This window comes from Actinia tenebrosa, unplaced genomic scaffold (assembly GCF_029948245.1).
Source record: "Actinia tenebrosa isolate PJP-AT-01 unplaced genomic scaffold, QUT_ActTen_1.0 PGA_scaffold7__59_contigs__length_16204524, whole genome shotgun sequence".
Taxonomy (NCBI): Eukaryota; Metazoa; Cnidaria; class Anthozoa; order Actiniaria; family Actiniidae; genus Actinia; species Actinia tenebrosa.
Window position 1 is genome coordinate 139,504 of NW_028292584.1, and position 14,383 is coordinate 153,886.

At 36.9% G+C, this 14,383-nt stretch overlaps 2 protein-coding genes across 2 annotated transcripts; one reads left to right on the plus strand and one right to left on the minus strand.

Annotated features, from left to right (window-relative positions):
• Positions 1 to 401: 401 nt before the first annotated feature.
• LOC116296755 (pre-mRNA-splicing factor RBM22) lies at positions 402 to 7,223 on the plus strand. The gene is made up of 9 exons (XM_031704827.2): positions 402 to 502; positions 941 to 994; positions 1,512 to 1,541; positions 1,716 to 1,848; positions 2,223 to 2,323; positions 2,888 to 3,060; positions 4,102 to 4,302; positions 4,933 to 5,171; positions 5,780 to 7,223. The coding sequence occupies exons 1-9, from the start codon at positions 449 to 451 to the stop codon at positions 6,223 to 6,225; spliced, it is 1,431 nt and encodes a 476-aa protein (XP_031560687.1). The 5' UTR covers positions 402 to 448; the 3' UTR covers positions 6,226 to 7,223.
• Positions 7,224 to 8,278: 1,055 nt separating this feature from the next.
• LOC116296759 (calcium uniporter protein, mitochondrial) lies at positions 8,279 to 13,671 on the minus strand. Its single transcript, XM_031704832.2, has 6 exons — positions 13,609 to 13,671; positions 13,252 to 13,330; positions 12,673 to 12,957; positions 11,497 to 11,588; positions 10,804 to 11,076; positions 8,279 to 10,617 (listed from the first exon to the last, which is right to left on the minus strand). Exons 1-6 carry the CDS (start codon positions 13,669 to 13,671, stop codon positions 10,417 to 10,419), a joined length of 993 nt encoding a protein of 330 aa, XP_031560692.1. The 3' UTR covers positions 8,279 to 10,416.
• Positions 13,672 to 14,383: the final 712 nt, after the last annotated feature.

Genomic DNA, 14,383 nt, shown 5'->3' on the forward strand with positions numbered 1-14,383 from the left:
GTGAACAATGGTGAAGGAATGGGTACGAGTTCTGTATAAGAAACACAGGTAGCCCAAGCTATTTTTTATTTTTTTAGTGGTGATTAAAAATCTACAATGAAATCGTCAAAACATTAAAAAAGCACTGCAACTAATCTTTGATCCTTATGAAATGATACGTCTATACTTGTAGGGGATAAGAATAACGATTTCATGATATTTTGACATTTTTTGGCTTATGTAAGATATAATCTTCAATCTATCCATTCAGAACGAAAGAGAATCATTTAAAAAAAGTTAGACGATATATATTTTTATTCGTTTTATGTTTTGACAATTTTTATTGAAGTTTTTACGAATGTCAAATCCGGGGTCAAATCAAAGGGCATCGCTGAATCATAGCTTGGGCATCCTGTGTTATGAGTCAGCGGTAATCCAAATCCTAAACGAGGCAGAGTACGCATTCAAGATGGCGACTTCAAAGAGTGCAAACACTTACAACAGACAAAACTGGGAAGATTCGGTAAGAAAAATACTCTTCTGATACAAAATAACCTCATAATTACTTGCCTTAATAAAGTATTTTAATGTTGGGTTTGTTTTATGGTGGTTTCGTTATTTGTTCAAACTTTTAGACGTATTTCATTAAGCGAAAAATTAATGCTCCTTGAACAACGTGCAGCGTTACCAGGAACGTTAAGAGAACAGAGAACAGTGGAATAAAATTTAATAAAATCTAAAGCTAGAATATATCTCTATGTTTATCACTAGTTATTCATTGAGTCGCCATTTTTATTTAGAATTCTTATTCTCGAGGCAAGAGTAGTTTAATTTGCTAGTACGTTCAAATTTCGTTTTGCTTTATATTTCTTCAGTAAAACATAGAGTACACCCTGTAGCTTATAATAGAGTGTACTTGTTAGCTTACTGCATCTTTACTAATTCTTTTCACTTATTCTAGGAGTTTCCCATTTTATGTCAAACATGTCTTGGAGATAACCCTTACATTCGGATGGTAAGTTACATGGATGACTTTGGTATATTCAAAAGACTATGACAGTGATTTGATTTATAGATTTGTGTTAAGTTTATAGTATTTTTTAGACACTGTATTTTTTTTATTTAGACCATGGTTGGGTTTTACAGCATAATACATTTATATCAAAATTAAGAATAACAGCCTGTCACTCACCAGCCATGATGATCAGTCATACCTTGCTTCAACGTTATTGGTCAAAATGACTGGCACAGCAAAGATTTGATCAGACAACTTGCAATTTTGGCCAGACTATATTAGATCAGTAGGCATCGTATATCATATTTAGGCCAGGGCCTGGTTGTACGAAGGGTAGATAGCGCAATAAGACAGATAAATCTTATCCATGTTATAAATTTATTGGATAGTTCAGGATCAACTTATCTACTGGATAAGGATTTATCCATTAGATAGTGCTATCCATCCTTGTGCAACTGGGCCCAGGTTGTAATTTGCAGATTTATTTTATTAAGAATATGATCTTTTTTCTTCCCAGACCAGAGAGACACATGGAAGGGAATGCAAGGTAATATTTAATCTTGAATTAAAATTCCAATGTTATCTTCTAAAACCCTGGCGGCTATGATCATATGTTCAGAAATCATAATATTTTTATAAAAGAAAGCTCTACATGTCTAGGGGTTTTCAGACTTGCTGGAGCATGGAAACGCTCTGATGTATCTTGTGTTTTTGTCTACAGATTTGTGCAAGACCTTTCACAATCTTCAGGTGGTGTCCTGGTGCCAAGATGAGGTTTAAGAAGACAGAAGTGTGTCAGACTTGCTCAAAGTTAAAGAATGTGTGTCAGACTTGTTTGCTTGACCTTGATTATGGTGAGAACTGCTACAGAATCTCAAATGAAAATTAGGGTGGCTTGATAAGGGGTTTTCTTGGCAAGCTCAAAGCTGTAACTTTTAAAATCAAATGTCATATGAACATTAAGGTGGCTTGATAAGAGGTTTTCTCTGCACACTACCTTTTAATATCAACAATTAACAATTCAATGAAAAAGAAAACCCTACTGAGCCACCTTAAACACTTGACTCACATATTTCTTAAAGTTTATTTATGGTAGAAAATGACTTGGAGATTATTTTAACTTTTAAAAAAGTTGCTGTTTTTGAACCAGGGGTCAACACACAAGTCCACAAAGTATTATGTTCATGCATGAATGTAAATGTTGTTATTTTGTTTACTGTACATGTAGGTCTACCAGTGCAAGTTAGAGATAAATCCTTAGGTTTGAAAGATGACATGCCCAAGTCAGATGTTAATAAGGAATATTATACACAAAACATAGAAAATCAGGTAACTACATGTAATATCAAAAATCATCATGCATGAACTCTATAGACCCCTTGCATTACGTCCGATCAAGCTTAATAGAGGTTTTGCACCACCACATGCCAGCATCCATAATACAGCTTGGACTGCCTGTGGTTAGATGGCAGAACAATAGAATCCCTTTTCTCTCTGGGATTGAATTCTTGCTTGTGTAAAACATTTTTATTGTTCATGCCATCTAACATGGCTGCCGTCACGTGATGGTGTAAAACCTCTATTTGGAGGACATAACCATAGGTTTCCAATTCTGATGAGAGCTGTATGTCATAATAAACCCAGTAAATGGCTGCTCATGAGTCTTTACTGTAGCTCCGTGATCAGAGCATCTGACTGTTATCCAGAAGGTCATGGGCTGGATCTCTATCAGGGAATATCAGATTTTTTGATTTTTCAGAGTTGCTTTCAGCTAGAGCCAAAAGATAATAAAAGTAGAACTTGCAAAAACAATAGAAAATAATTTTCTTTTGTTAATTGAGACACACTGTATACCAGTAGTTGATCATATTTTATCTTTTACTCTTTTAACAGCTTGCAGATTCTGATGGAACTACGCCTGGAGGAGCACTGGGTAAAGCTAATGCACCAAGCGATCTCTTAATGAAATTAGCAAGAACCACCCCTTATTACAAGAGAAACAGACCACATATATGTTCATTCTGGGTCAAAGGGGAGTGTAAAAGAGGAGAGGAATGTCCGTATAGGTAGGAATAATTATGGTACACTTACTTTGCTAAACTCTGGGCACCTACAAATACTAACAGAATCGCTTCACCGTTAACCTAGCCAATTGATTGATTGATGCATTTGGAAATTCATTTAACTTAATGTGACCATTCAGAGAGCTCTGAATGGTCATGTGGAGGGCATGTGGTATTCAAACATGATAGAAAACTAATGTCACATGACCTGCAGCTCAAATAAAGAATCATTTTCTCAAGGGAATGACATGATCTGAAATGAGATCAAGCATTGCTCCAAATGTAAAGAGGTAAAAAGTATTCACAACACGTGTTGATTTTTTGGTTGCGGGAGGAAGGCCAGAGAACCCATAGAAAACCCCTTATAGCAAGGATCGAGAATTAACCCGTAACCATACACAAGCATATTAAACTCCATAGTGGTGACAAACTACGTGCATTGATTACACTTTTTACAATAACTTACAAATTTCTTGTGCGCTGATTGGTTATTTTTTATCATCAATAAGAGGACAGACAGATAAAGCTGACGTCAACGAGAACGAGCTCTTTCCGTTGTTTGTTTTGATCAGTAAAAATAAGACACATACAAACAGACACATTAACAAATTGACATCAGATTTTTATGTGTCTGTCCTCTTATTGACAATAAATTGCGTCATCACATTGTCACAGTAGTGTGGATTCACGAGGCGTAGCCGAGTGGATCCGCATACTACTTTGACAATGTGGTGGCGAAATTTATTGTCAATAAGAGGACAGACACATAAAAATCTGATGTCAATTTGTTTTTTACAATAACAAAAACGATAAAAACTTCTCATTTTTAGCGATCAAAACAACCAACGGAAAGAGCACGCGCTCGTTGGCGTCAGCTTTATCTGTCTGTCCTCTTATTGATGATAAAAAATAACCAATCAGCGCGCGAGGAATTTGTAAGTTATTGTAAAATAAAAAACTGATGTCAAATTTGTTAAATTGATGCTGAAACCCAGAGTTTATTTTAAAATGTGTATTCATTATTTGACAATTTTTACTTTCCAGACATGATATGCCAACAGATCCAAATGACCCACTGGCAGATCAAAACATCAAAGATCGTTACTATGGCATCAATGATCCTGTCGCAAACAAGCTGCTCAAACAGGCTCATAGTATGCCAACACTTGAAACACCAACAGATAGATCTATTACTACTCTTTATGTGGGTGGTCTGGAAGGAAAGGTCAATGAACAGGATTTAAGGTACTGAAATATTTCAAAATTATAAGCTTTTATTATATAATCCCAAAACTCACAGAAATTATTACAATAAAAAAAAAGAGCATGTTGAGATTATAGTGAAACTGTGAAGTTCAAAGAAAGTAAGTTTAAAAATCGTGATATAAATTTGAAAAAGATTTGAAAAAATTTTGTTGGACGCTAATCTCTCTTAACTCCTTTTGATATGCAAAAACAAAAACAAAAAAAACATTGCTTTGTTCACCTACCCTTACACATGTCTGCCGTGAAACTACAGGTACTCTTTGTTGTATTTTAATTCTTATAATTATATTAGTCTGAGGGTTTGGAAGTTTGGGGGAGGGGTTAATGGATTTGACATAGAGATATATCAACTAACTTTTCCATCCCAGGGTACAAACTATCTAAATTGACAACCACTTAAAAAAAACTAAAGAACCAGGCAATCTTATGTTTAAATATAATGAAATGTTTAGTCCGCTTTGAAGAAATATCTGTACTGGCATATGTTGTGATGTCCATATTATATGCTTGCATTGCAAGTGAAAATCAGGCTTTAATAAGTATATGTAATAGGATATGAGAGAGATATTTTCTAGATCTATGTTATTAAGAAGTACTGTTTGTTTACAGGGATTATTTCTATCAGTTTGGGGAGCTAAGATCAATCACTATGGTTCCAAGACAAAACTGTGCCTTTGTGTGCTTTACCTCTCGTCATTCAGCTGAAACTGCAGCAGAGAGGTCTTTTAACAAGCTCATTCTGAAGGGGAGAAGGCTGAAGATAATGTGGGGTAAAGCCCAAGGACAGCAGCCAACGCCAGGCAGGCAGGGTGGTATACAACTAACTCCAGTGCCTGGATTACCTGGAGGTATGTGTTTGATGAGGGTGGTATATTAGTGGTGTATGCTGCTAATTAATGTGTCGTCTTTCACCGCCGTGAGTCCATTGCTGCAGACGCCACATGTGAATTGAGTTTGTTTGATGTGTTGTTCTCTCCCTTGCCACAAGGATTTTTCTCAGGGTTCTCTGGTTTTCCTCCCATCGTAAAAATCAACATGAGAGTCAAGCGTTGTGTGCATAAAATAATAGTTAATGTAGTGGTAGTACGTGTGAGTGAAAGGGTAGCCAATCGTTTCATTACATGTCAATTTCGTTACAAGTCTGTCATCACATGTGTATGGCCATTTCGACACAGTGTACATGTCTATTATTCGAGTCATAACTTAATATTATTAAGAATTACAGTGAAGTTGCCCGTAACAGCACTACTCTGGGCGTCTTGAGTCCTGGCGACCCAACTCATGGGCAACTTCACTGGATGCCATTATCACAAACAAATAACATGTATTGAGAAAACATCACTGTAATTGCAAAGTAGTAGGTAGAATAATAAATTTGGGATATTTTTCCTTAAATAGTGAATTGTTAAGTTTACATAAAATATTGCTCATTGTGATAATTTTTTAAATATTGCAGCTCTTCCTCCACCACCAAAAGAAGTCAATGACCACCACCAAGGCAACAACTTCTTCAACCTAGAAAAACCATCCACATCAGGCCCTCCAACCATCCCACCTCCTCCTCCATCAGCCATACCTCCACCACCGTCACAAAGAAACCCACCACCCAACCTCCCACCACCACCCCCCGGACCAGGACAACGAATGCCCCCTCCCCCTATGAGAATGCCTGGTGGGCCACCTCCCCCTGGATTTATACGGCCACCACCTCCATTTGGACCCCCACCTCCGTTTGGCCCTCCTCCACCATTCTATGGGGCTCCACCACCCCCTGGAGGAATGCCACCACCAAGACCTGGACCACCTCCTGTTCATTATCCATCTCAGGATCCTCAGAGATTAGGAGCTTCAAAGGGCTCACAGCAAGAGGAACCTCCTAAGTCTTCATCTGCCAGCACTTGAAGAATTATGTTCCCACATGGGCCTACTTTAAATCTTTTATCTAAGGATAAATCTGCTGTTCATTATCCATCTCGGGAATCTCAGAGATTAGGAGCTTTAAATTCTGGATTCACAGCAAGAGAAGCCTACTCTTTATAACATTTGCCAGGTCTTTCAATCTATTCAGCTGAGAGTAAACTTATTGAAATATACATTTACAGACTTGTAAATACATCGAGGTATCTTGTATCTGTAATCATGCCATAGATAGCAGTTCAGAGATAAATTGAGAAAATACATGTAAAAGTTGCTGAAGAGTAGGTTGTACTTAATGTTATCAGGGAGAAATGACTGTAAAATGCTGTTATAAACATTCATAATTCAATTGTAATCCCCAGTACATACACTGTACTTACTTTATCAATAGAATTTTTTAATAATATTTTATCAGAGTGAAACTGATGTCAAATAGTTAGACACAACTTCAATGATGTACGAAAGCTTGATAAAATAAATAAGTCATGCGCAGTTCCCTTGTGATAGCCTAGGTAGCTGCATTCCTCCACCGCTACATACATGTATGCATCAATTTTTACAGAATGCCAAGCAATGCAAGCTACCCTTAGGGTGACTTGATATATTGAATGCTGCTTTCAACAACTTATTTTTTAATGATGCATATCAAAATCACTAACATAATTATTGAACTTGTCTCATTCCAATGGTTGTTGATAACATAAGTTTTTCCCCCAGATACATACACGTAATTAGATCTAGGCTTTGTTGCTAATGTTGACTTATTTAAGTTTTATTCAAGTGATTGGTTTTTTCATGTAGTCCCGGTTAGTGTCTGCACAGGAACTATCTGCATTTAACAGACCTGGAGTGGAAACACTAAATCCATAAAAAAAGTAATAAATTGCTCACTATTTAGTACTAAATTGCACTAATGAAACTTGAGAAAAACGTTGTAAGAAATTGGACAAATAGTAAGGTCAGTAGACCATAGACCTACAAAACGTTGAACTAATTTGTAGAATTTTAGCTAACTCATTCGCGGATATATGGTAGGCACTGTATAGGAAACAGTAGCCATTGCACTACTTAGTGCAAAATGAATCTTGTACTGTTTCACAGATGGAGTGTTTGTATACTGGAATTGAATACTAAAACAATGGGGGGGGGGGGGGGGATACTATTTTTCATCAAATAGACATTTATTCATAGTGTCTTGAATGAATTTATGTACACAGTAATAATTGTAAGCATTGGATGTTACATGTAATCTATTCTTTATATTGCAGCAGAGGGAGATTGATTCGGTCATCATTTATGATAGTCCTTGTGAGCTGATTTTCTTAGAAGAATTATTCTCATGAAAACAGGCTCTTCCTACCACCTGAAAGGTCATATTTTGATCAACATATCTGGATGTTATTAATAGTTTACTATGATGTTTTATAGAGTTAAGCATTGGATTTTGGCTCCTTCAGGTACCAGAGATTTTACATATTAATTGAATGCAACAATGAAAGAACACAACTCCATGGTGTAGGCAATCAACCTAGTTCAATCATAATGGATATTATTGAGCGTAGTTCCAGAAAATATCCATACCTCCACCAAGGAGAGAATTTGGAAATGGACCCCCCTATCCCCAGGAGCTTCCAATTTTCATCCATACAAATTTTTGCAATTTTGTTCTTTCTCTGATCCCCCTCCCCTGCAGAATTCCCATTTCCCTCCATGGGTGGCATATGGATATTTTCTGAACTATACATTATGTACTCAATATTTGAAATAAGGCTAGTCACCAAAAATCTATACTAGTTGAGACTACTGAGGATCATAGTAACCACTTCATAGCAAACAAGCATAGCTTTTAGATACAAAATTCAGCTTGGAACTTCAGTTTTTGGTTATTTACACACATTAAATATTGAATTATTTACTGAAGGGGAAGTGATTATTGATGAATACAGTAGTTACCAAGCTGTGAGTCTTCAAGTTGCGAGTTAAATATTCACCATATTCTGAGCCCAAAAGGGAATAGTTTTAGTATCATAATACTTAGTGGTGATCATTTGAAAGTTTATTTCTAAAATTAAAATTTATTTCATATTTTGAAACAATACCAGCCCATCAACAAATGGAATGCATGCCATCCCATATTCACCTGTGTAGGTGATTATCGAGAAATAACCTGAAGTTCTCGACCAATCAGTGTGCACAGTTTTCTATAATCACCTGGGTAATGATAATAATGGGTAATGGCATTTGATAGTTTTTTCTTGTTCTCTCTATTTCATTACACACACCGAACGCATAATTGATTACTACTATACTATGGGCAATGATATACTAAGTAACATTAACTATAGAGTAAAAAATACATAATGATAGAATTCATTGATCATAATAAATTAAGAATGAATAAAAGTTTAAAAAAATTTGGGTGGCCGCTGGAGCAGTTAGAATGCTATAACTCCCTGCTGTTACTATTAATATATAGCTCTTATTAACCGAGTGCGAGGTCCGTACCGTAAGTTATGGACCGAGTTTTTTCTACTGCCTTATGGCCCAAGCGCGTAGCGCGCGGGCCATAAAAAAGTGGAAAAAACGAGGATCCATAACTTACGGTACGGACCGAGCAAACGAGGTTAATAAGATATTTATTATATGGCAAGGCATTGAGATCAAAAAGAGGCGAAGCAACAAAAAGTAAAGTTGACAGCGCATGTCAAACAAGAACTGCATTGGAAGGGCTTCCTGTACGTGCCAAAAGTCATGTAGTGTTTGAGTCGCTCAAAAGGCGAAGTTTTAGTTTACTTTGAAAGAATTTAGCTAAAGTTTAAAGTTTTCTGAAATACTAGTTAACAAAAGTGAGGCTTTATTTTGCAAAACATATAAATGCAAAGCAAAAAAGGCATCAAAAGAAGACCTCAAGAACTCAACATGAGATTGAGAAGAAAACTGTCGTACTTCAAACTTCAAGATATTCACAACCAAGATGAAAAATACTACAGCCTTCCGCTTGTTTTCCTGCCTTTTATTGAGAAAAAAACTCAAAAACTGTCTCCAGAAATGAATGAGAAGCTTTGGAAAATTACGGCTGGCTGAACATGGATAGTTTTCGTCAATTTTCAACGTTTTGACTGTTTGAAGCAGGCCGCCATATGTACAATGGCTGAAGTCATGAAGAAGGCACACTTTCGACTCAATTAAAAAAGGTACTGCCAACTCTCCTGTCTAAAAATACATTCAAATTCAAGTGGGGGTGAAATATTACTGAAATATGGACATACTTCAAGAGCGGATGAGCCTAGAAAACTGCTTAAAATGTTTACGAAATAAACTACTGGCTTCTTCACCCGATCGATTCAGATAAGTTCAAACTGGACGTTGTTAGCTCACTGAAATAACAAATTTACGTTAATTCTGCTTGTAAACCTATCTTTATTTCATTTACTGAATTAGCCGCTAATCACCACCCTTTAGTTCGTCGTTTGACATAGTTTTAGCTTTAGCATAGTTAGTTTTTCTAGTTTTTTCTAGTCGTACAAAATCGCTGAACTACTACCGTGTAGAGCCTTGATCGAAAGAGTTTCGCTTGTATGAAAGAGTTGTGGCTTGTTTGATAAGTTTTACATTAAATGCCAGTGCCTTTCAGTTATCTTTAATTATTTATTGAAGGTTTTCCGACGATTTTCATCTAGAAATATATATTTTTGATAAAGATTTGAATGTTTTAAAAGATCATAAGTACGTACACTCAGTGAACCATTTCATTTTTCGGTCCGTACCGTAAGTTATGGACCGCAAATTGACCAATCATAGCGCGCGAAATTACCTTGCCATATAATAAAATTAATTATAAGTCGGCAGGTGGAACTGGGGTTGGCATAAAATCGCAAGTCCATCAATACTTATCAATGGCACTTAAAACATGTAAAAGGTAGTATATACTCTGATCATATTTCTTGTCAGCTTCAACTTCGTATCTTTTTAAGCGACTGTGGCTTTAAATTATTAAAAAGAGTATAACTCCATGGAAATGATAACTTATAGATGTTGGGAAACATCACTTACTAGTTCCTTGGTACATATATTGATTGTTCAGGATCCCATACCTCCTAATGTGAAACTCCAATTGGGTTTTAACATTAATCGTATTAATGGATAATTAATATAAAATAATTTTTCACTGTTATATCAATGATCCTTGATTTTCTCAGTGACTCTTGGTGGTAGGTGGAGCTTGTAAGGGCTGCGTAGCTCCTGCAGGTCCTCTTCAATCTTGGAAATACAGTCCTTCAAATGGTTGTACTTTTCTACATCAAATTGGTTTTTCTTGGAAAACTTGTGAAATGAAAGAAGCTGTTGCCTGTCTCTGGCGTCTGGATATAAAAATTCCTGAAGATACAAGCAAACTAATTAGAGACATGTTTTGCTCCTTTTTTCTGTCTGTCTGTCTGTTTATCTGTTGGTCTGTATGTCTAAATGTCTGTCTGTCTGTAGTTAACAGTTAACTATAGTCTGTCTTTATGTTAGTCTTTAGCATGTCCATCTGTCCCTACAGAGACACTCAAGAGTGCTTACCTGTCTAGTTAAAACAAAATAAGCATAACAGACAATTGCAGTCCCATAACCAACGAAATAAGTGACAGGTTCCATGATGTCCCATGAGTACTCCCACCACGTCAATCGTGCAAGAAACCCAAACTGTAAAGCCATGTAACCCAACCCTCCCCACACGAGCATGTTAGCTCGCTGCGCAGACTTCCTGTTCAGGTCTGTCTTTAGCTTTTCCATTGGTTCTAGTTCAAGCTTTATGTCATCTAGTTTGGCCAGAAGTTTTCTTTCTTTTTCAAGCTAAAACATAAAGGAAAAAATAGATGTATCTAGTTATAAAAGCAAGAAAAAAGTCCTTGAATGGTCCTTAAAAAAGCAGACACTCTTTTTGTACAGTCACTGAAATTTAAAGCCTTATATGAAGACTTAGTTATGCAATGCTTTCGAGTTGTATACCATGGAATATACCACGAGTGACTTGAATTTCCTAGACTCTATCAGAGGCCTTCTTGAAATATTGAATTACTATTTTATCTCAAATCATTGAAAAAACCCCTGGCATATTAGTCAAGAAATTCAAAACACCCCAAGGCCTTATGGGAAGGGATAGGGGTGCTTTCTTGCATTCTGATTGGCTTAATTTTCAATGGAGGCAGATAGACAGTGTTAGTTAGTAAGTTGTATACAATCAGTTGAACATAAATAGACCTTTGTCTGTACCTGATGTTCTTCAATGTTCAAAGAACTATATAGTTGGTGAATCATAGTCTTGGTTTTAGCCAGTGCTCTGGATTCCTCAACAGTTAATTTGCCTAAGAGTATAGAAAAATATACTTGGTATTTAGACTAACTAGCTGCTTATTGTACATGTTCCTTCAGGGAACCCCACACAATCCCATAATCCATCTATATATTGACTGACTAGAACTAAAGGTTTGCTTCTTAAAGTGGCTGAGATTTCACAGAGAATTATATCTGTGCATGATCTCAGGATTGAGCACCAGACCCATCCATAATTTTTACCATAGCCACACCCAAAATATCTGCTCCATAAAATATTTACCCACCTAAAACTACTGTCGACGTGATTCACCTATGGTGTAGGTGGCATGGGATATTCTGACTATGAAAATGAGTACCACACCCATAAACCATGTATGGTCGTCAGCACACCCAATCAAAGGGTACATAAGTCCCAAAGAAATCCTACCTCCCTACCTACCACCCAAAACATTTCACTGTCGACATGGTTCATTTACGGTGGTAGTGGCATGGTGTGGTATGGGTGACCTCAAGAATAGTACCAATGTCGTACCACATGGACAAGTTTTTTACAACACATGATTGAAGCACAGCAAGTCTATATTACATGGTGTAATATTGGCAGCACTAGAAAGATGATAAAGAAATCACAACTGCCTTGGTCTGCCTAGCCTGCGTGCTACTACTATTATTAAATTTGGTCTGCATGCATGCTATGATCTACCATTCCAACCCCTATTCTAAATTCCCCATGCAGGCCCTAGTCTAGGCCTGTAAGGGACCGATTATATTTTAGCTGGGAGGGGTGGCTAGTGGAATTGGGGGGGGGGGCATTCAAAAATTTTAGGCTCCAAAGGGGAGGGGGGTAGGCAAAATAAGGCATTGATGAAGGGGGGGGGCATCCAAAAAAATCAAATAGTTAGAAAGGGGGTGCCATCCAAAAAAAATCAAATAGTTGGAATAAGCTTTTTTTTAAAAGTTATGAGGTAGGGGCTGCCCTTGTTCCCTGTTTTCCACCAGCCCCCCTCCCAGCTAAAAAATGATCGGTCCCTAAGGGAAAAATAAAGTGTATATATTCATCTATCTAGTCTATCTAGTCATCTATCTAGAGTTTGCATATTGACAGCTACTTACCATCATCTGGTACTTGTATAGAGTATGCAGTTTCATTGACAACTAGCTTAAAATTTGAACGCAGTAAAACATCTAGCCTAGTACTTCCAGATATGCGAACACCATCTTCATTATAAACAGCAACTCGATCGATGCCGCCATCTTCATCTTTGATGTCATCCATCAAATCTTTAACAGTTTCACTGAGTGGACGAAGAGTAAATTCACAAAGCTCTCTTCGAGATGGCAATGGAACAGTCAAAACAGGAAAGCCATTTCTGTCTCCCACTGAAATATTTTCTACTCCTTCAGAAAATAAAAAGGATAGGATTTAGAATAAGTACCAGCACAATTGTGCTGTTATCTCGGAAGACTTTTAATTTACCGGCTAAATTATTATTTCAAATGAGAACTTGTATTTAATTAATAAGCTAGTCGTAAGCTTGGAGTTGATTTTTGAGCTTCAAAGAAAATCCTTCTGAATCTTAATTTCTTATTTTTCAAGGAAAGGCAATATTTCTTCTGTATGAAAGCCATTGAATCTGAATGAAGCTAATTAGGAACCAATATTGTTTATTAACAAAAAGCCAAGCTTTGTACCGTTTCCAGCGTCATCTTGCTGAAGGAGAACCGCGTCAGTGTGAATGAATTTTCTAACCGGTCCGCTACTGCGATGCACCTAAAAAGAAATAAAAACAACGGATATAAAATACAGGAAGCCTGTGAAAAAATACTGAGTCGTTAAAAGCATTATCGGGGAGTATTTTACACGACTTTCATATGACATCATATTTGCATAATAAACTGGTCAGCCTTCGATTGCTCTGTGTTGACGAATGCCACGGGTAATTTCCAGAAATCGCGCCAAATTACTTGGCAAAATTTCCCAAAACTCAATCCACTGATCTGAGAAATGATACAAGATAGCGAATAATTTCAATTGTTGAGCAAACATACCAATCTGAAGGAGAAAAGACGAGCAAAGGGAGTCCACCCAGGGAACGCCTGACGACTCGCCATTTTGAAAGCAATAAGGAAACAACAATAAAAAAGCCCTAGGGAGGGGAGGGAGTGTAAGATTAGAACAACCTGTTCCTATGGTTACAGTTCAGCTGGACAAAGTATGCTAATTTTTGAGTGATAATGATTAATATAACAAAAGGATTACTAACCTTCCGATAACAATCGGTAAATCAAAATGAAGTGGAAGTCTGATAGCCAATAAATTGTACGTCAGACGAAGCGAACATGTCCATTTTGGAGGCAGCTAAAGTTAAAGCGATTTTAATAGAGTGCATACAATATACCGTGAATTGAAAAAGTTATCTACTGTCTTTTGAGGTCTACTGGGCCCGGTTGTTCAAAGCTGGGTTAGCGCAAATAGGATTAACTCTAACCCAGGATTAGCACTAATCGGGCTTTGAACAACTGGCGGAACTGGGCCCTGAGCTTTACTAATTTGTGCAAATTGGTGCACAGGTAGCCCAAGCTTGGTTTCTGTGGTGTCCTGTTATAAGGAAATGTAAGGAGATTCATCAAAAATTTCAATAAAATCATTGAAACGTGAAATAAAGCCTCGAAATTTTACCCGATCATTGAGAAATAGCACTTCTTTCGCTCTGCGTGGTTATTTTTGAATTTAGCCCGTTTTAAGATTTTTTTCCCCCACCAGGTCACGCCGGAAGAAATACTTTTGTATCTTAGGCCGTTAAAAAATACACTCACCATAATT

Bases quoted from the DNA above. Each gene is read 5' to 3' on its own strand.
- LOC116296755 (XM_031704827.2), top strand. From the start codon at position 449: ATGGCGACTTCAAAGAGTGCAAACACTTACAACAGACAAAACTGGGAA. The intron at 503-940 runs GTAAGAAAAATA...CACTTATTCTAG, and splicing joins GACAAAACTGGGAAGATTCG to GAGTTTCCCATTTTATGTCA. The intron at 4,303-4,932 runs GTACTGAAATAT...GTTTGTTTACAG, and splicing joins GTCAATGAACAGGATTTAAG to GGATTATTTCTATCAGTTTG.
- LOC116296759 (XM_031704832.2), bottom strand. From the start codon at position 13,671: ATGGCGAGTCGTCAGGCGTTCCCTGGGTGGACTCCCTTTGCTCGTCTT. The intron at 11,077-11,496 runs GTACAGACAAAG...TTTATGTTTTAG, and splicing joins TGAACATTGAAGAACATCAG to CTTGAAAAAGAAAGAAAACT. The intron at 10,618-10,803 runs GTAAGCACTCTT...TTGTATCTTCAG, and splicing joins ATTTTGTTTTAACTAGACAG to GAATTTTTATATCCAGACGC.